Source organism: Cannabis sativa, chromosome 1 (assembly GCF_029168945.1).
Source record: "Cannabis sativa cultivar Pink pepper isolate KNU-18-1 chromosome 1, ASM2916894v1, whole genome shotgun sequence".
Taxonomy (NCBI): domain Eukaryota; kingdom Viridiplantae; phylum Streptophyta; class Magnoliopsida; order Rosales; family Cannabaceae; genus Cannabis; species Cannabis sativa.
Genome location: NC_083601.1, coordinates 24,893,380 through 24,915,860, shown reverse-complemented (window position 1 = coordinate 24,915,860; position 22,481 = coordinate 24,893,380). Strand labels below are relative to the sequence as shown.

The following is a 22,481-nucleotide window of genomic DNA, read 5'->3' as shown; positions in this document are numbered from 1 at the left end:
ATTGGACCGGTATGTTGAGATGCTATCAGAGAACTATCAGTTTTTAAAGTGGCCACAAATGTTTTCCTGTTGTTCAACCCATGAGTCGTTTTCAAATAAAATTATTTTGATATAATATATATGTATTAAAATCAATGTAGCCCAAGTGGGAGAATGTTAGACTTTTATTTGGGCTTACATTAAATTTTATTGGTTTTATTAAAACTTGGGTTGATTGGATAGTTCTTTGCTGTGTTAGCCCATGTTGTTGGTGATCAATTGTTAATGGGCTTAGCATCTGTGAGTAAAGTCTAGGTGAAGCAGAAGTGTGGGCTTTTCTAGTTGACTGAAGCCTTTGATGAGCAGGCCCAGCCCAACTAGGGTTTTGTAGCTAAGTCCCCTCCCTAACTCTATAAATACATATTGTCTCATCACAATTGTATACCTTTTGATAATCAGAGAAAATAAACTGCTTCTGATTTAGAGATCTAGGGAGGAAGACTTAGTTGATAGTATTGTACTATCAAATTGGAGTAACTGCTGTGGATCAATCAGAGATAATTGCTATGGATCAATCAGGTACACATACTCAATTATCATATACTATTATTGTGTTCTATGTTATATACAAATAGATCTTGGGTTAATTGTTAATTTATCTAACAGTATAAATACGTAAATTATACGTTGTGATAGACTCTTGAAGAGTTTTTGATTAATTGAAGAACAAACTTTTATTTCTTTTGTATATCGAGAAATATTAAATGTATAAAGTTTGTTCATTAGTATTGAAGTCCTGAAGTACTTCATATGTATTAAGAATTATAGATATATGATCATTTGATATGAAAATTAAGATCATACAACAAGATGGAACAAATATATGGTATTGGAGTACCATCATTGTGACAAATGAAATTTATATTATCATTAATGTGTTATGTTCATATCTACTTGAAATGTTAAATTTTAGTATGAACAAGATTGTATATACACATGAATGATACAATTAGTTGGATAAATATTAATGTTCCACGAACCCCTCATCTATAATTTAGAAGTCCATACATACTCTGGAAGAGTTATAGAAAATATATGATCAAAGATTATATATGGTGATATTTTAAAAGTGATAACAATAATCTTATGAGATATATTATCACCAAAAGAATTATGGATCATTTGTGCATGAGGGGGAGACATATTCATGTTGCACTCTTTTTCCCTTAGTTCAGGTTTTGTCCCAATGGGTTTTCCTGGCAAGGTTTTTAACGAGGCAACTTACAAATAGTTATGAATATGAAATATATATTGTACTCTTTTTCCTAGCTCAGATTTTGTCCCACTGGGTTTTTCTGGCAAGGTTTTTAACGAGGCAACTATAAATCATGTTAACATACTTGCATTTTATGAAGCAAGTAGAGAATGTGTGTGAGTGAGATCATTGACATAGCATATTCGGGAAACATATGGATTGCACTCAATAAAGAAGTATCAACCCAAGCAATTCTCTATGGATAATACTGCTTGCATCGTTCAACTAAAAGGAGGTACATTGAAGGAGATAGAGTTAGAACACATTTCACGAAATTCTTCTTTATACGCTTCAAGAAAATGCATATTGGTGTTCAACATATTCAATCAAGTGTCAATCTTACAAACTTATTCACAAAGTTATTACCAACATCAACATTTGAGAAGACGGCAGACAAGATCGAAATTCGTCGATTAGAAGATCTCCACAAATACCTAAATGAGGGGGAGTTAGTTTACACTATACTCTTTTTCCTTTGATCAAGTTTTCAGCAAGATTTTTAATAAGGCAGTTATTATGGACATCCAAGGGGGAGCGTTATAAATATTAATAATTATGTGGATGTCCAAATCTTTTATTTATTACCATGAATTGTAATGAACATTCCTCTTTTTCTTAGTTTCCCTTTTTCTTAGTTTCTTAATATCTCACTCTTGTATTTGTATAAATAGGGGTTTACCCCATTGGAATAAACAACTCAGAAATTCCTCATTCACTTTTTCTTTCTCTCTTCATCTTCTTCTTCTTTCTTCTCATCTACTTTATATTATGTTATATTATTTTATAACAATATTTATAATTTATCTAGCCAAAATTAATATTATTTTATCTATAATAAGCTAATAAGGCAATAATCTCATAATTACATACCATAATTGTTAGCTATTAACTTTTATAATATTTTTATAATTAATGATATCTTGTAATTTGAACCAAATTACCCTAAATAATTACGGGCCAGCCATAAATCAAGGGTGAAAACCTTGAAAGGCACCAAAACCATAATAATGGCGCAACTCATCCATCAAATTTGTACTTCTATTTCTTGCATAAAAAAAGCTAATACCACTCATCCAGAAATTATTTAAAAATACAAATAATGTAATAATTTTGGTGCATTCCCATAATATTGATAACAAACCAAAATTCCATAAGAATTTGACTTCCCAAGTATATCTGAAGCAATATATTCTCATTAGACCATTGGTATTACCACCTCCCTTTATTACAAGATCCTCAAGATTCTTATTCTTTAATTTATTTAATTAATTATAATATTAAAATCTGAATACTAAAATTTCAAACACGAAAATTCCTAAAAAAATATAAACCAAAATATAGCTAATAGGAATTAGCATTTAAAGTAAACCCTCTTAAACCTTATTTCAGTTTAAAATATTCTTTAATTCATACCTTAACCCAAATAATCCTTTTATTCCGACTAATAAATCTGTATAGTGCATAACTTTAACTTTAAAATATTATTCTGTCAAAATTTTCTTATACATTCAATACCGGAAATCGTGAAAATTTAAACAAAATACCCTAAATAATTAGGGGCCCGACCATATAATAGGTGCTAAAGCCTTGTAAGGCGCCAAAGCCATAAATAATGGCACAAAATAGAACAAAATCAATATAAACAAACCTATAACAAAATTACCACTATATCCTATTATATCAGCTCACCCAAAAAAGAACAAAATCAATAACAAACAACAAGATGAAATCAACTATCCACCATTTCAGCCTTCAACCCAACACGACACTGACCGAGATCTCCCAGGCTCAAAACTAAATTTAAAAAATTTAACTCAAAAACTTCATCACACTGTGCAAACATTTAAGTAAAAATTCTAAAATCTATAGGTCTTTCACTAACTCAAAAAGAACCAAGCATAAATTCTCAAACAAACCAACTACAAACAATCTTAATGAATCTAAAACTAAAGGACTAGTGTTATTTAGATTCACATACTGTATGCATATACAATCTGTGGCACAAAAATGAAAAATGAAATAATATAAACTAGAGGAATAGTGTTACTATGTTTTAGAAATCCGTCTCCTATGGAGAAATTGGAGTCTCACGGGCCAAGAAAATTTAGGGTATTAAAGATTTTGGGTTCGAAAAGATATTTCTAAAATTCATAACTCATATGAATATTTAAAAAGAATGAAAGATTTAATTCAAAACAAAAAAACTCACCTCATAATCGAGTTTTCAGTCCAATCCAAAAGAGGATCTGAGATATCATTCAGATCTGATCTATCTTTTGTTTTCACAGAGTAATATAGAGAGAGATTGAACATATAGTATTATATATTGATTTTATTTTATTTATATAAAGCTGAATTCCATATTTTTTTTTGATTGAATGAATTCTATAAATTCATGTCGGTCTATTTCAAGATACACTGAGAGGCTTTCTTCACCTCATTTTTAATGTCCGAGCTAGTAGATGTATTATTTTTATAGGTACATCAATTAATATACTTGATTTAGTTTATTTAAATTAAATTATAACAAATATCGATCTTTTGTTGAAAGAATTACAACAAATATATTTTAAAAAAATTATAACAAACATATATATATATATATGGAACACTTCTTAATGAGTAATACCCATTGATGGGAAATAAAAAAAATTAATAAGGTAATAATCCAATAACCTTTTTATGGAAAGTTTCTAAAAATTATTTTTTTTTTTAAAAAAAAATTATATTTATTTTTTATAAAATTAGAAATAATAATTACAACTAATAATTTGAAAAAAAAAATTATAAATTATTTTTAAAAATTAATTAAAATTACTACTTTATTATTTTATGAAATTATGAGTTTATTAATAATTTATTATTGTAAAACTAAAAATCATTTACATGTATATTAATGTATTTTTTTATTAGAAGACTAGGAGCTTGATTGTGGAATCCAATTGTCTTAATATTATTTATATTCTTAAAAATAAAATGCTACAATACTTCTTAGTTCTTACTTAGGCTAAAATATTATTACCATCCAATGATTTTTTTTGATATTACCATGAATCATTCTCCTAGAATAACTAATGAGGAAAATAGAGGTTCTGTTCAGAAATTAGGTCTTGTCTTTTGACATGTTTGTGAGTTTGTGAGTTTGTGAGTCTACGTGGTGTTAGTGGTTTTTTTTTCTGGTTGTTCTGGTTCTTGTGATTGTGACAATGGCGTCTAGCAGTCATGCTGTTGATGATTTGGGAGTGCAGTGGGCCGATCTACAGGTCGAAGATGAAGAGGGAGGAGGCTTACTGTTTGATCAAGAAGAGAGTTTGGTGGATGATTTTGATGGAAGATGGTGTTTGGTGGGCAAGTTATTGGCGGATAGACCGGCAGATTTTGATTCTTTAAGAAATGTTATGGCATCGCTGTGGAGGCCAGGGAAAGGTATGTATGTCAAGGAATTGGAAACTAATAAATATTTATTCCAATTCTTCCATGAAGTGGATATTGGTAGAGTTCTTGAGGGTACCCCATGGACGTTCAATAAGAATCCTTTGATTGTTGAACGATTGAAGGAAGGTGAGAACCCGAGGAACAAGGCGTTAAATACGATGGAGATGTGGGTTCAAGTTTATAATCTGGAAGTGGGATTCCGATCGGATAGAGTCTTGCAAGGGGTGGGTGCTTATATTGGGCAATATGTTTCCTCCTGTCCAAAGAATTTTGCCGGTATTTGGCGAGATTACTTCCGTGTTCGGGTGTTGATTAACGTGGAGAAGCCTCTCAAACGAAGAATGCGGATTTACAAGAACAAGGTGGAGTGGTTCTGGGCTAACTTCAAATATGAAAGAGTCCCAACGTTTTGTTTTATTTGCGGTATTATCGGACATTCCGAACGTTTCTGTCACCGGTTGTTTGAGGAATCAGCAAACACCATTGCCAAACCTTACGGTATGTTCATGAAAGCGCCTGACCGGAGACAATCTAAACAAATCGGGGCTCGATGGCTGCGAGATAATATGGGACAGCCACTAGAGGGGGCTGCTGGACTGAGCTCGACGGTGGGAAAGGATGAAAGGACATTGAATGTTGATCATGATTTGGGGGATTCGATGTTGATGGAGGGAGTGATTGGTGGAGTAAATGGTGGAAGATCTTTTGGTGTTAATACCAATTCTGGTAATAGCACAATTAACGTGGACAATAATGATGGGAGGGAGTTGCATGGGGAAGAAGGAATAAATAAGGGAATTGAAAATGGGGATATTGTCATTATAGATCTAAAGAGGAGACGTGTGAATGAGGGAGAGGTGATTGGTCAATCAAGTGAGGAAAATGTGGGGCTGAAGTTGAATGGGAGGGAAGGGGACGTGGAGCTATTTCAGGAAGGTACTAATATGGAAAGTGGCATTTTTGCAAATGGGGTTAATGGAAATGATAATGGGTCATTACAAATGGAAAAGCCCAGTGGGGGAGATGGTTCTTTAAGCAAAAAAGCTGACACTTTTGTTGGTATTTTTCCAAAAAACGATTATTTGGCGGGTACTCAGTTTGGGGCCCGCCAATCGTTATGAGTTTACTAAGTTGGAATTGCCGAGGGCTTGGGAACCCGAGGGTGGTTCAATTCCTTAAGGAAATTGTTTTCCAAAAGAGACCCACAATTATTTTTCTTTGTGAGACTATTTGTAAAAGTGACAGAGTTAATTATGTTAAAAGATTGTTGGGCTTTGAGGGTTGTTATGTGGTGGAGGCCCGTGGTCATAGTGGTGGGCTTGCTATGTTATGGAAGAAAGAAGATGAAGGAAAGTTGCTAAGCTTTAGCAATAACCATATTGATTTGGAGGTGAAAATGGATGGTTTTCCTACATTTCGAGCTACAGGTTTTTATGGTGAGCCTCAAAGAAGCTTGCGAGGTAACTCGTGGAGATTAATCAGAGATCTTTTAGGTGAGTCAACTCTTCCTTGGTGCTTGTTTGGTGATTTAAATAACACGCTAAACCATGGTGATAAAAGGGGAGGGAGACCATATCCGAACTGGCTCCTCACGGGCTTTCAAGATGTGGTTACTGAGTGTCATCTTATTGACATGGATTTGAGGGGATATCCGTTCACTTGGGAGAAAGGGAAGGGTACTGAAAATTGGGTTGAAGTTCGACTGGATCGGGCTTTAATTTCTCAAGAATGGCAAGGGTTGTTTCCTTCGGCTTCACTACATAATTTGGAGGTCTCGGTTTCGGATCATTGTCCTATTTGGATTGATCTTGCTGTAAGTAAACATGTCCCAACTCAAAAGAAGTTCCGGTTCGAAAATGCATGGTCTCGAGAGCCTATGTGTCGTATGATTGTTCAAACTAATTGGGATATGGAGCCGCTTGAGTCTTTGGATAAGAAATTGAATTCTTGCAGCACGGCTCTTGGTGCTTGGGGAAAAGATATCACGGGCAACTTCAATTACAAGATCAACCGGTGTAATAAAATTCTCAAGAGACTAAAGGGTAGAAGAGATTCAGAGTCCATTTCAACGTACAAAGAGACACAAGCTCAACTCTTTGAAGTCCTCTCTAAGAAGGAAGTTTATTGGAGGCAAAGGTCGAAACAGTTGTGGCTACAAGCTGGAGATCAAAACACCAAATATTTTCACTCATGTGCAAGTAATAGGAAGCGTACCAATCAAATTGTGTGCTTAAAGAATGATGATGGCACTTGGGTCGATTGGGATAGTGGTCTTCGAGATGTGATGGCAAAGTACTACATGGAGCTGTTTTCTACTTCAAATCCGAATTGGCAGCGTGTCATTGATTGTGTTCATGGTATTGTTTCGGAAGACCAGAACAGGGATATGTTACTTCCTGTGGAGGAGCATGAAGTGAGGAAAGCCCTTTTTCAAATGCATCCAGATAAATCTCCAGGTCCGGATGGTTTCAATCCCGGGTTTTACCAGAAGCATTGGGATATTGTGGGAAAGGATGTCACAAGTATGGTCCAACACTTCTTCAGTGTCGGTGAGTTTCCTGATCACTTAATCCATACTAATATTGTTTTAATCCCGAAAAAGACTCACCCTGAAAGCATGAGTGATTTGCGTCCTATTGCTTTATGTAATGTTCTCTATAAGATTGCGTCAAAAGTTTTGGCAAATAGATTGAAGGGATGTCTCCCAAGTGTTATTTCTGAGACTCAGAGCGCTTTCTTACCAGGACGCCTTATTACTGACAATATTTTGGTTTCGTATGAGATTATGCATTATCTTAAGCGAAAGCAAAAAGGTAAGCAAGGTTTCATGGCTTTGAAATTGGACATGAGCAAGGCGTATGATAGGATTGAGTGGGGTTTTTTGGAAGCTATGTTGAGAAAGTTGGGATTTCAGGAACATTGTATTCAGCTTCTTTTGACTTGTGTCCGCTCAGTTTCTTATAAGTTTGTTGCTGGGGGACAAGAGGTAGGGCCGATTGTACCTACTAGAGGGCTGAGACAAGGTGATCCTTTGTCACCTTATCTCTTCATCTTGTGTGCTGAAGGTTTCTCGGCATTGTTGAATGATTATGAGAGAAGAGGCAGAATCCGAGGCTGTAGAGTTGCAAGGGGGGCTCCTTTGGTGTCTCATATGTTATTTGCAGACGATAGTTATATCTATTGTCAAGCGACAGAGGAGGGTGCTAGAAATGTGATGGAACTCTTACAATGTTTTCAAGAAGCCTCGGGTCAGCAAGTCAATTATCAGAAGTCCACTATTTTCTTCAGTCCAAATACAACCCCGAATGTCAAGGATACAATTTGTTCTTTGATGGGAATCGCTGAAGCTGGGGAGAATAGTTTTTATTTGGGCCTTCCAAACACTTTGGGCCGCAACAAGACTTCATTGCTTGGTTTCTTGAAGGATAAAATGAGAAAAAGAATTCAAAGTTGGGAAGGAAAATTTTTGTCTAAAGCTGGAAAAGAGTTACTAATTAAAAGTGTGGCTCAATCCTTACCAAGCTATGCCATGAATGTTTTCCTTTTACCTGTGGAAACTTGTCAGGAAATGGAGCAACTAATGTGCAAATTCTGGTGGCAAGCTTCAACAAGGAATAATAAAGGGATACATTGGAAGAGTTGGGAGAAGTTAACAGTTTATAAGTCTAAGGGCGGAATGGGCTTTAGGAACCTGCGAGATTTTAACTTGAGCCTTTTAAGCAAACAAGGTTGGCGTTTGTTAAGTCAGCCTGATTCCTTGGTGAGCCGCATTTTCAAAGCCCGTTATTACAGAAGTGGTAGCTTTCTATCTGCTGATTTGGGGTGTAATCCGAGCTTTGTGTGGCGTAGCATTATGGAAGCTCAGGAGATGGTTCGAAGTGGGGTCAGGTGTCGTATTGGGGATGGTTCAACTGTTAACATTCTATTGGACCCGTGGCTGCCTGACCAAGGCGATCCGAGAGTCTCCTCCTCTCATCCGGCGTTAGTAAATCAAACTGTAAATGTGTTAATGACTACTGAAGATGTTGCCTGGGATGTCGACTTGGTTCGTGATTTGTTTAATGACAGGGACGCTAATTTAATCCTTAGTATTCCCTTATCTTTAAGTCGAAGAGCTGATGAATGGTTTTGGTGTTGGGAAAAAACTGGGCATTTTTCAGTTAAATCAACATATAAGCAGTTACAATTGTCTAAGGATGGGGTGTCTCAACAGAGTAATTCTGCTATTTGGAAGGGTATTTGGAAGTTGCATGTTCCTCCTAAAGTCAAAGATCTAGTTTGGCGTGCGGCTTCGGATTGTCTTCCTACCAAAACTCGGTTGCGGTCTAAACATGTTCAAGTTGATCATAGCTGTCCAAGATGTGTGCTTCATGCTGAAACTCCTTACCACTGTTTGGTGGAGTGTCCGTTCGCTAATAGTTGCTGGGAGCTTGCTGGTTTGAGGAAAACTACCCCAGCCGTGACCTCATTTGCAGGTTGGTTGGAAGCCATGTTCCTGCAGCTAGATAAAGATCAATTAGCGGATGTTGCAGTGTTGTGTTGGGCTGTTTGGAAGACCAGGAATGATCTGGTGTGGTCAGACACGGTAACGACAGCAGCTGCTGTTGTATTTCTGGCCAAGAATACTCTCTCCAACTGGTGCAATGCTCAAGACCGAATGCTGGTGCCTACAGCAGCTTATCTCACAGGAAAAGATGGGCATTCGGCTTGGTCCAGGCCTGGTGCAAACACAATTAAAGTCAATATTGATGCTGCAATTTTTGACAGCAATGGCACTTATAGCTTTGTTTGTGTGGCTAGAGATGCAAATGGTCACTTTGTTGAGGCTATTACAAGGTGTCGGGCAGGGATTGTAACTCCTGAATTGGCGGAGGCAATGGGGGTTCGGGAGGCCTTAAGTTGGATAAAACAACGAGATTGGCAAGAGGCGGTTGTTGAAACGGATTGTTTATCTGTGGTTCAAGCAATTAGGAGTGATCTTCCTTTATTGTCATATTTTGGGAGTATTGTTTCTGATTGTAAAATGTTTTTAGAACAATTGAGGGGTGTTTCTGTTATTTTTATTAGACGGTCTGCAAATAGAGTTGCTCATGCGTTAGCTCGAGCTTCCTATTTTGTCGCTGATCGTACTCTTTTGAGCAATGAGGTGTCTACCGATTTGCTTCTTGTAATCATGAATGATTGCGTTTAAATAAAGTTGGATGATTTTATTTCAAAAAAAAAGAATAACTAATGAGGTGTTGTTCATTATTTATATTTTTAGGATTGGAAGATGATAATCTTGTCTAGGGGTCAAATATAATTTTTTGTGCTGAAATTCTTGTGTTGGCAATTGTCATTATTCAATAATGTTTATGATACTTTTTTCTTCCTTCATTTTTTTTTGTTAAAATTTTCTTCATTGGTTTTGTTCTTATAGATTTGGTAAGCTCAAGTATTTTAAAAAAAAAATAAAAACATATAAATAATTGTTAATTATTATAAAATTAAAGATTTTAGGTTTAAAAAAAAAATCTTATACATTTTATGTGCATTACAGTTTAAATATTAAAATTATTATTTTTTTATTTTCAGTAATGCAATTTAGAATTCTAGTATGAAGAAATTTTTTAAAAAGATAAATATATACTTTTTTCTTTTTATTCTTTAAAATGATTTTTATTAAAAAAAAATAGTTTGTTAATTTTTCATTGTGTTTTATTTTTAAATAACAATTCCATTTATAAATTTTTTATTTCTATTAATAGTTTTATCTATTTTAGGAATATAGAGAATAACAAAATAGGAAATATTAATTTTTTAATATTTAATTAATGATTATAAATATCAATCATTAGATATTTGATAGTCAAAAATAAACTACCCATACATGGTAATACCCATTAAGAGCCTACTCATATATATATATATATATATACTAGATGAGAGTTACGTGGCGAGCCACGTAAATATTAGTTTTATATAAGTTCTAGTGGTTTTTGTTTAAGAATTCAATAACTAAGCAACGACAACAACAATAGTAGATAGATCTATTTTATAAGTTTTTCATATTTGTAAAGATTATAAATCTAAAATTTTAATTTTCTTGATTTGAGATTTTGAATTGTTCTGATTTATTTGTTTATGAATTTATTGAAATACTTGAATATTTATTTGTTCTGATTTTGAATTTTTCTGATTTATTCATACTTGAATATTTATATTGATGATTGTTAATGAAATTAGTCTGTAGCTTTATGTTTCTAGAAAAAAAAATGTATTTTTTAATATAGAGTTTAAATTTTATATTGATGATTGTTAATGAAATTAGTCTGTAGCTTTATGTTTCTAGAAAAAAAAATATTATTTTATATAGAGTTTAAATTTAAATTTATATAAACATATTTATTTTTAAAAAGAGTAATTCATAAAAAAAAATCGCATTAATACACAAATAAACTAAAAAAATTATCAAGTCTATGGTGGCTCAAATTTTCGCGATAACTATATATATGTCGACCTAGTTCATCCTATATGCTAATGTAGAATTCCATAGGATCATTACAAAGCCAATTGAAAACCCAAACTACAAAATCGAAATTAATCAAATCCACCCAACAATAAGAAGAAAGTAGATTAATAAATACGTAAGCTTCAATAATTTAATAACATACGAAGCTAAATTTGAAATTAAGAATAATAACAAGAAAATTAAAAGAGTACCTGAAGCTCTTGGAAAAAAAAACAATTGTATACATTAATTATTTATGCTGCATTTATTAGAGATTAGTACTTCTTCTTCTTCAAAATTATGCTGCATTTATTGAAATGTAGCTAGGCATCATTAGTATTTAATTAAAAATAAATTAATTTTCAAGACAAAAAGAAATAAAAAAAAATAATCTTTTAATCTATTATTATTGGTTATTGTGCATCATCAGTCTTTATTTTAATTTTTTACTAATTTATTGATAAAGAAAAGGAAGAAGATCAAAGAGAGAAATAAAGAATGATACCAACTAATGATCAAGAAAGAAAGAAACTTAAAGAACATATATTTTTAAAAGTTTTGCACAAATAATCATGAGAACTATGTATGTACTATATTTAAAGAAATGGATCCATTTATTAATTACTAAAGAAATCAAATTCGTTAATCCTAATTAACAATATATTTTTTTTTGTTTGAATAAGTTAACAATATATTAAAACGTATGTTTTCCAAGCATATAGAGAATTAAAATCTTCTAAATTTAAGAAGAAAATAAAATAAAAAGATGGGTACGTCGTAGTAATACACACTTACATTTGTTTCTTCAAAAAATGAGAGGTTTTGTTCTTCTAATGGATCCATTGAATTTTTTTTTGAAATTGTATTAAAAATAGAAGAAGATTTTTAATTAGAGAATAGATATTGATTTTGAGAGAGAAAGAAGAAGAAAGAGGAGAAATGACGAGAGAATTAATTAATTAAGAAGAGAGCAAATGTGGAAGAAAGATTACCCCATTGTTGTATACGTTTATGACATCGGTAATGGAGGAAGAAAGATAGGTTTTTTTTGAACGGGGATAATATATTTTCTTATAATTTTTGATATGTGGCTAAGATATTTTTTTTAATTTAAAAAAAGATTGTTTAATTTTTTTGGTTTAATTATTGGGTTTATTTGTTAACGGGAGATCAAACCTATCGTTAAATTTAACAGAATATTCTTTTATTTTTAAAAGTATATTCTGTTAAACCAAGAAATGCCGTTAAATAGGCACTTTTAATATATAAAGATAACAGGGATTTTTTTATATATATACGAATAAAGTGATTGTTTTACAATTATACCTTATAATATTTAAATGGCTAATTATGACGTTACACGTCAGCCAAATAATGTCGGATGAGGAAATTAATGCACCGAATTTAATTGCTAGTCCATTAGAATACATAGCATCAAGCGTCACTATCACCAAAATGAAAAAGCAAACATTTAGTTGCTTGCTTACAATATTTAAAAGAAAAAAAAACTTAGAAATTGTTTTAGAGACATAAAAATAAAATATACCAAAATATAAATTGCATAGATTATTAAAAAATTACTATTAAGTATAATACATAATAACTTTAATGGAATTTTTTAACCACATATGTTATATGTTTATTTTTTATTAAGAGAGTCACTTTTATAATTTTCGTGTGAGTAGTACGTAGTTATTTTGTATTAATCAAATATAAAGTATACATAAAAGTATTAAAATGTAATTACATAGAAATTTTGATATCCAAATTAAAAAATAATTAAGTTATTTCTCAAACACAACTTAGTTACTTTTTGACTAACTAAATATATCATTTTGGATTAAAAAAAAAAAAAACTTTTTAATTTCTTATGATGATGGTAAAATACAAATCGGTAACTTTTATTTATAAATTTTTTTAGATCATATTTTTGAGATAATTTTTTATTACCTTCAAAACGTAAATTTTTACATTATAAGATACCAGCTAATTATTTTTAAGTTATACTAATGGAATCTTATTATTTAAGATATATTTTGGTAACTTTTAAGTTTATTTCAAAAAACTAATAAGCTATCATCAATACATTTTAAAAAAATCTTAAGAAAATATATTGCTACATCATTAAGTAATATTTTTTTTTTTTGAAGAAAAGCGTATCATTAAGTAATATCTTAATACCGAACTAATATGCCTGAAATAGAATAAATTCCAAAATTTTAATTTTGATCTGCATTATAAAAGTAACTTTTAAGTTACTTATGATATTGTTAAGAAACCAATAAGTTACTTTATATAAGAGAAAAAAACTATCATTTTATATGAAATAATTTGAGATATATTTTAATTGTCTCCAAAACAAATTATTTATATACATCTTAGTAATTAATTAGTTATTTTTATGTTATAATAATGCATTGAGTAACCTTCAAGTTTATAATAATGTGGTCATTTTGACTTGTAACAACATATACATATTTTTCCATCGTCACCATAATGAAAAGGAACTATTTAGTTGCTTCTGATACCTAAAATGAAGTAATTATGATGTTACTTTTTCACACACAGTTAAAAAAATGATTCATTCATTTATTAGTTACCTTACTTTATTGAAGAAAAAAACTTTTTTTTTTTGATGAAGAAAAACTTTTTAGTTGCTTAAGATGCCGATAAAAAATATTCTAATGTTGGAAATTTTTTTATGGTGACCAATGATATTTTCATTGGTAAATTAACGTAATACTAATATGTTACTTGTTTATAAATTTGTTATTTTTATAATTATTTGTATGCATTGTTAAAATGTAACTAATGAGTATATAATTAGTCTATTTTTTTCCAGTCGAGACAACAAATCTAGTTGTATACAAAGTACATGACTGTAATATTTCTTACATAGTAAACCTGGATAACAATATATGCACTTATCAAAAATTTGAATATGATGAAATGTCTTGCTCATAAGTTTATTTGGTATATATACCTATAGTCATATATGCCAAATAAACTTATTGGCATATTAAAATAAATTTTTATTTTCTTAGTTTACATAGTAGCCTTTTCATATAGTCTATCATCGTATATGCTAATAAATCTATTAGTTTATTTTGGCATACTAAAATAAATTTTCATTTTTTTTTTCGTATATTGGAACAACAATTCATTTCATTTTGTATAGCCTACCATTATATATTTCAATAAACCTACTAGTTTCTATTGTCGTTGGAACAACATTTTATTTTTTTCAATACAGAGTAAACTATGTAATCAAACATAGCGATATACGCCAATAAACTTATTAGTCTATTTTTCGTATATTGAAACAACAATTCATTTTTAATTCAAACACAATGCGTGCCTATAAAATAATAAACTAATTCATTTATTTTTTTTAAGTTGAGACATCAAATCTAGTTATATACAAAGTACATGACTGCAACATGTGTTACTAGTAAACTTAGATAACAATATATGATTTCTCAAATATGATTAAATATCTTGCTCATAAGTTTATTTGGCATATATGCCTATACTCATATATGCTAAATAAATTTATTAGTTTATTTTGGCATATTGAAATAAATTTTCATTCTTTTGTTTATATAGTAGCCTTTTCATATAGTCTAACATCGTATATGCTAATAAATCTATTAGTTTATTTTGGTATATTATAGTATCTTATTATTTAAAAAAATAAGAGAGAGAAAGATTTTTTTTTTTTGAAGTTGGAGAGAAGAGAGAAAGAAATATTTATTTTATTTTATTCTTTTTATGTATAGTTATTTAATTTTTTTAATTATGTAAGTCTGTCTTTTAAATAAAAAACAAATGAAAAAATCACTATTAGTTAAGTTATAAAATGTAAAACAGTATAATAATTTAAAAAACGTTAGAAATGAACGTTAAAATTAATATAGTGATAGATTAAGTTATTATTGATAATAAAAAACAAAAGACGTATGTACATGTAAATTATCCAAGATATTAATCTACCCACTTTTATTATTAAGTTTTAGAGAAAAAAACGTGTCTAAATTTACACTCTTTAATTACGTAATATTTCATTTTTGCACATTAATTTAAAGCATGTAATTTATTATTTATTAACCAATTAATTTCACTGCATTTCTCTCTATTTAGTTGTAGATTTCTGGATTAATGAAAGATAGGATTCATTGTATTTGTGAGAAGCTTCGTTCGTTCCCTATATATGTTGAATTTCCTCCCTCCTGGTTAACATTCTACGTATTCTACTATTCCACGATCGAAAAGAAAGAAAAAGAAGTAACAATAAACCCATAACGTTTTGTTTTTAACGAAAACAGCCAAAAAGAACAAAAATAATGATCCAAGTAGTGCATGGACATGTTAAATTCCTATAAATAATGCAACATGCATTTTCCTCACAACATCTACTCAAAAGATATTCCTTTTGAGGTTCATTACATATTTTATCAAGGTCTCTATACACCCCACGAACGGTCACATATAATATATATGTATATAAATCGTATATGTAGTATATAATTATATAAAAATATGTCTTTAATAAATTATCATATATATAAGTTTGGATTTAATAATTACATTTGTGATACCTATTATTAAGTGATAATATTGTGTTTCCTAATTTTTTTTAAAGGAAAGTGATAATATTATGGCTATATATATTAGTATTATATATAGGAAAAATGTTTTGTGAGAGCATCAATTTGATTTTAGTGATGACAACTTAGAAGAAACATTGTTACTCTGGATAACACGATCAACAACAAAATAAGATGTTCTAAAAGTACTAATATGAACACTATTCTAAGATCGCCTAATAAAAAAAACGAAAATATCATTCAACTCTTCTAATAGCAATTTTATTAACGACAAATTTTGTTGTTAATATAAAGAGAAATTGTAAACTATTTAATTTTATATGATTTTATAAATTATAATTATATTAATTATTTTGATTCTTGTTTATTTTTGAAATTTTTTGAATAATTTACAGTATTAAAAATATGATTCAAATATACAGTTGCACATATAATTATTTTAATTTGCACGTGTGCAATTATAATAGTCACCACAAATTTTTTTATTTTTAGTCACAACAAAACTTGTGGCTAAAAGTAAAATAGTTGTGACTAATTACAAATCATCATTTTTATACTGAAACTAAAAAATCCGTGACTAAATTTAGTCACAAAAATTACAAATTGTTGTGAGACTAATTAATGTGTTTTTAGTCACAATATTTATTGTGAATAAAACTAAATTAGTGACAATTTGTGTCTAAATACTATGTTTTAGTTACAATTAACTTTTTGTTGTAACTAAAAGTCACATTTAGTCACAAAAAATTTATGTTGTGACTAAAAAATTGTGACTAATTAAAAATAACTATTTTTTATATAGTGAGTCTATATTTTAAACTTTATTTTTCACACCATAAAATATTTAGAGTTTCTTGAAAACGAACACATATATAACATCATTTTTTCAAAAAATTAATATACTTGGAATGTAATTTCTTAAAGGATGACAAATAGTAATTAAACGCCGATACGGTAATTAGAGCAAAAATAATACTCCACCTAATTAAGAAGCTCTCTCTTTCTATATATATATTACTATAAAAAAAATATAAATAATAGAAGCTTCTTGTTTTCCTGCCGATCGTATTTTTACTGTTTTGCTCTAATTTTAAGACTGTTGATTAATAACTTATTAGTGCGTGCATTTAAGTATCCAATTTTACATATTTTAGTTTAATAATAACAATATACAAATTAAACTACTAAAATATAAAGTAAAGACATGTTTTTGGCAGCTTAATTAAAGTGCCAGAATAGCAATATATGATCATTTAAATATAAGGTTTGGTAAGCTTCCTGGGGAACAGGTAAGAAGTTTTCCCAGAGTTTCTTAGTCCATCCAAAGACTTTGAAGAAAGAAAGCTTGATTAATAATCAATTTTTTTTAACAATCGATCCAATAGTCTTTTTAACAAATTAATTAATATGAAAATGAGCGTCACAAAATGCATAATTTTGAATACATTATTCTAGTAAAGGGAAATTTTATATCTTGTATATTCTTGTACTTATATATATATTAACATATAAATTATATATATAATTGTCTCTTGGAGGAAGCCAGCATAACTTCAAGGCAACTTCCCATGCCATTTGCAATTATTCTAATAATAATACATATAATATAGATGTGTTTATGAACTTGACTAAGACACTGCCGACAACACTGGCTATTATATTTTAATGTTCATTGATTAATAAATTAATACACAGTTGCTCGATTATTTATGTTTCAAAAATATTTCTTCAAACAAATATCTATTCGCGGAGTTCGATCCGAATTGAAGTCTTCAATTAAGTTTATATATATTGCTGTGAAAAAGAAGGTACAATTATTACCATATATTATACTTTCCAATTATTATTAGTTATATATAATGTGTATATACTTGCTAATACTTGTACGTAACGTCTGATATATATTTATATTATTTTACGTTCTCGGACCAACTTAAAAACAAATAAAAGCAAACTAATAGGAAAGATAGGTACGGAGATTATTATGCCGTTATTAGGGTATATTATATATCTCATCAGAACTTGGATATATTCTTTGTTACTTAGTATGATATTAATTTCGTAACTAATTAACGTATAATCAATTCAAATTCGTTGTTTTTATAACGTACTTAGCCACGTGGGTAATTAATTAAGTTTTTTTCTTTTTATTATTCTGATAAAAACTAGAATTTGTTTCTTAGGACTTCTCGATATAATGATGTATGCGTACAATTTGCATGTGTATATATAATCCGGCTATTTAAAGAGTACGAATATGTATAATCTCTGGCCATTTATATGTATTAATAATTAATATGTTTGTTTTCTGACTTTTTATTGGAAGTTTTAATTATTAGTTTTTAATCTCTTCTCTCTCTCTCTATATATATATAGTCTATTATTATATCTTATATAAAAAAATTGAGTTTGAAAGTAACTCATTATGAAAAAATTAAAAATAATAAGTATTTTAACACATTTTAAAATATATATATTAACTGGCCGCAAACTTCCATTACCTAACTAATATAAAAACATTATCCCTCCAAACCTTTACTTACGCTCAAGTTTGGGAAGTTAATTAATTAATCATATATATAACAAAGACTTCATATTTCTTGCTAATAAAGATAGTGAGACACCAAATAAACCAGACATACAATATATATAGTAACTAACTATATCCTTTTGGTAAAAAAAAAATGACTGATGATGGTAACATTTAATTAGTATATAATTAATAATATTTTTTTATTACGAACATATATATTAATGAATAATAACTACCAATGCATAATCTTTAGTCTGTGGTGGATGGAGTACTGGGCGCACGCATGTGGGATGGCCCCCATAAGTATGAGAAAATAATAATATAAAATTTTTGGTGGCCAATTTTATTTTTTCTTCATGATATATCTATATTATTATTCTCTATATTAGTCATTCTAAATTGTAATTAATCTTTTATAACTGAATTTTCGCATAACGTACATATATAATGGATTATTAAAGCACATATATATTTTTATGTATAATATTTTATACATAATGACGATGATCGATAATAAGATATTATGCTTATTTGATATGTATATATACATACAATCATGCTGTGCTTTAGAAGCGAATAATAAATATACGTATAAAGAAAGAGATAGTCAAAGATTATAATGGGCTCTATTAATCGTTTATATACTAGATATGGTTTTTCGTATGCACACACATAAATTGAAACTTAAAAGCAAATATTATATTAGTTCAGAACAAATATTAATTATAGCAAAGTTATATATATATATTATATGCATGTCATCATTAGGCATCAATCTTTTATTCTTTTCCCATTTATATACTAAAGTTGTAAACAAATGTTCATGAAATATAATCCTTAATTAGGGCTATAATTAGATCATATTGCATTATTAAAGAGAAAAATGTACGTTATATATATTAGTGTTTCATATGTTAGCTTTATTAATTATTATAATCAATCTTAAGAGCTTAATTTAAGTAGTGGGCTAGTTATTAGTACCTAACGCGCACTTGATTTCAACAGCAGCTTAAAATGGATGATTGGATTCGATATGCCATATAATCTGTGCAAGAAATTCCTCTCTGACTAATGACTAGCTATTGTTGGGGGTGGGGAGATGAGAGAGAGGTCTTAAGATTCCTGACATAATTTACATATTTTTGCTTTAATTATTAATTCAATTATTTATATATTTTGAATCTTTGAATGGTGAAAGAATAAGTTCAAACATTGTTCCGTAAATATCGAGGTGATATCCATTTATCTTAGTGATTGGTCTCCTTCTTCAGATTTTAATATCACTTTTTATTAATTTACTTTTTATTATTTATTTATGTATATATGTTTCATATGTATCAGTGTCCAGCTCCCTATAAATACCACCTTCTCCACATTATAATTTCGCTCCAAAGAAGAAGAAGCACTCAGCTCGAAACTGATATCAACTCTTCAATTCCTAGCTAGCTACCACTTCTTCATCTTCTCAAAAACTCTTTATTTCTTTACATTTATTACCATGAAATCAGACATTGAAAACCTTTGGGTCTTCGCCCTGGCCTCCAAAACATGCAGAGCCTTCTCTCAAGAAAGCTTTGCATGGCTGCTTCTCATCGTGGGCCTCACCTGGCTTGCTAGGTCCTTAGTTTATTGGGCACATCCGGGAGGCCCAGCCTGGGGCAAGCAAAAATGGATGAAAAACCCATTAAAACAGCTTAAGCCTGCAGCTGCAATTCCAGGCCCAAGAGGCCTTCCCCTCTTCGGAAGCATGGGCCTTATGGCTTCTCTGGCTCACCGCCGCTTAGCCGCCATGGCTACAGCATGCAACGCCAAACGTCTCATGGCCTTTTCTCTCGGGGATACTCGTGTTATGGTGACGTGTCACCCTGACGTGGCCAAGGAAATACTCAACAGCCCCGTTTTCGCTGACCGTCCGATCAAGGAGTCCGCCTACGGCTTGATGTTCAACCGTGCGATTGGGTTCGCTCCCTACGGAGTTTACTGGCGAACTCTTAGGAGAATCGCTGCCACCCATCTTTTCTGCCCCAAACAGATTAAGTCATCCGAGTTTCAGAGGCGAGTAATTGCCGATCAAATGGTTGGGGTAATGTCGAAAGAGGAGGCTGGAGAACAGGGCTTGCGAGTACGTGAAGTGTTGAAGCGAGCCTCCCTTAACAACATGATGTGTTCCGTTTTTGGAAGAGTTTACGATCTTGACTCGGCCAACAATGAGTTGCAGGAACTGCGTGAACTCGTCGACGAAGGATACGATCTATTGGGTTTGTTGAATTGGTCCGATCATCTTCCTTGGTTGGCTGAATTTGATGCCCAGAGAATCAGATTCAGATGCTCCAAACTCGTCCCCAAAGTGAACCGTTTCGTCAGCCAAATCGTGTCGGAGCACCGCTCCCGAACCGACCCAATAGCCCGAGATTTTGTGGACGTTTTGCTTTCCTTGCAAGGACCCGATAAGTTATCCGACTCTGATATGATCGCTGTTCTCTGGGTGAGTACAAATTACCGTTAATTTGTTATTTAAAATATATATTTATACGTACTATCAGTACAATACAATCACACTTGGATAAAAAAATTAGTTAGAGAGGTTTGATTAAACTAATTGTAGATTCATTATCATTAAAATAGTAGCACTAGTTTGTTTTTGTATAGTTCTGTACGTGCGTGGTTTATGCTCATATTATAATATGTTGGTTTTTTTCGTTAATTTTGGCAGGAAATGATATTTAGAGGGACTGATACTGTTGCCGTACTGATCGAGTGGATCCTAGCGAGAATGGTGATTCATCCTGATATTCAATCAACGGTCCACGATGAGCTAGACAGGGTGGTGGGCAGATCAAGATCTGTTGCCGAATCCGACATGTCCAAATTAGTGTATCTAACGGCTGTAGTGAAGGAAGTTCTAAGGCTACATCCTCCGGGCCCACTGCTGTCGTGGGCCCGCCTATCCATCACCGATACCACTATCGATGGGTATCACGTGCCTAAGGGGACCACCACCATGGTCAACATGTGGGCCATATCCAGGGACCAGGAGTTTTGGGCTGATCCGCTTGAGTTTACGCCACAGAGATTCGTGACAGGCGAAGACGAGGCAGAGTTCTCTGTATTCGGGTCGGATCTAAGACTCGCCCCATTCGGGTCGGGAAGAAGGACCTGCCCCGGTAAGGCCTTGGGGTTGACCACAGTTTGCTTTTGGGTAGCATCACTGTTGCACGAATTTGAATGGCTGCCAAATGGTCAAAGTGGGGTTGACCTATCTGAGGTTCTAAAGTTGTCTTGTGAGATGGCTAATCCACTCAGCGTTAACGTGCGCCCCAGGCGTATATAGGATAATAAACCCTTCTCAGTCCCAAGTTTTTTTTTTCTTTCTAAAAAGAAAAAATCAAGTGTGAGAACTACAAAATAAATATATAAAGAATATTATAATGTATAATTAATGAAAAAGAAATTTCCATTTAGGTTATATGTTTTGTTTGGTGACTTGGGATGTCACGCATGATCTCCACTTGTATTTTGATAGCGATATAAGATTATATGTGAAGATGTGTTCTATATAACTTATAATGTAAATATATAGTGGTGAAGTGAATTCAAGATTTATGTTGTTTACATATAAATTTGGCCTAATTTTAGTATTAGTATGTATGCTATAAACTTTGATGAATTGAATTTTCATACAACATTGATAAATGAATAAATTAAGGGTGGTTTCTCTACTACTCACCGCTTTAATCGTCTTGTCAAACTTAAATAAAAATGGTTATATTATGCCATATAGTCCTCACCATTGATTACATCAAATTATATTCTGTGCAATGCTCATGCCATTTTGTGAGATTATTAATTTATTATATGTACTAACTGCATATAGAAAGAAAATCATATTACATACCGTCAGCATATATAGATAGAGAAATATACAATGTGATTGTGAGGTAGTCAAACTTTTTTCTTTTGTTTATTTTTCAAGATTAGAGTTGAATTGTATGTAAACACAATATTCTTTCCAGGACAAATTAAAATGTTGTTATTGATTTGAGATGTGCTCCATCTCTTGCAAGTTTTATTTAACAATATCATGTGTCACACAAAACGTCATATGTATAGCTTATGGATGCT

At 31.1% G+C, this 22,481-nt stretch overlaps 3 protein-coding genes across 3 annotated transcripts; all 3 read left to right on the top strand.

Annotated features, from left to right (window-relative positions):
* The first annotated feature begins 4,500 nt into the window (after positions 1 to 4,500).
* Positions 4,501 to 5,850, top strand: LOC133033467 (uncharacterized). Its single transcript, XM_061108208.1, has one exon. It carries the CDS (start codon positions 4,501 to 4,503, stop codon positions 5,848 to 5,850), a length of 1,350 nt encoding a protein of 449 aa, XP_060964191.1.
* LOC133033466 (uncharacterized) lies at positions 5,847 to 9,920 on the top strand. Its single transcript, XM_061108206.1, has one exon. The coding sequence runs from the start codon at positions 5,847 to 5,849 to the stop codon at positions 9,918 to 9,920; it is 4,074 nt and encodes a 1,357-aa protein (XP_060964189.1).
* A 9,792-nt stretch (positions 9,921 to 19,712) lies between these two features.
* On the top strand, positions 19,713 to 21,979 carry LOC133032401 (cytochrome P450 78A3-like). Its single transcript, XM_061106333.1, has 2 exons — positions 19,713 to 20,844; positions 21,073 to 21,979. The coding sequence occupies exons 1-2, from the start codon at positions 19,858 to 19,860 to the stop codon at positions 21,688 to 21,690; spliced, it is 1,605 nt and encodes a 534-aa protein (XP_060962316.1). The 5' UTR covers positions 19,713 to 19,857; the 3' UTR covers positions 21,691 to 21,979.
* The last annotated feature ends 502 nt before the right edge of the window (positions 21,980 to 22,481 follow it).

What these genes read in the sequence shown, in the direction of transcription:
- LOC133033467 (XM_061108208.1), top strand. Translation starts at nt 4,501, where the DNA reads ATGGCGTCTAGCAGTCATGCTGTTGATGATTTGGGAGTGCAGTGGGCC.
- LOC133033466 (XM_061108206.1), top strand. Translation starts at nt 5,847, where the DNA reads ATGAGTTTACTAAGTTGGAATTGCCGAGGGCTTGGGAACCCGAGGGTG.
- LOC133032401 (XM_061106333.1), top strand. Translation starts at nt 19,858, where the DNA reads ATGAAATCAGACATTGAAAACCTTTGGGTCTTCGCCCTGGCCTCCAAA. An exon ending in ATATGATCGCTGTTCTCTGG is followed by an intron (nt 20,845 to 21,072) that starts GTGAGTACAAAT and finishes TAATTTTGGCAG; the next exon opens with GAAATGATATTTAGAGGGAC.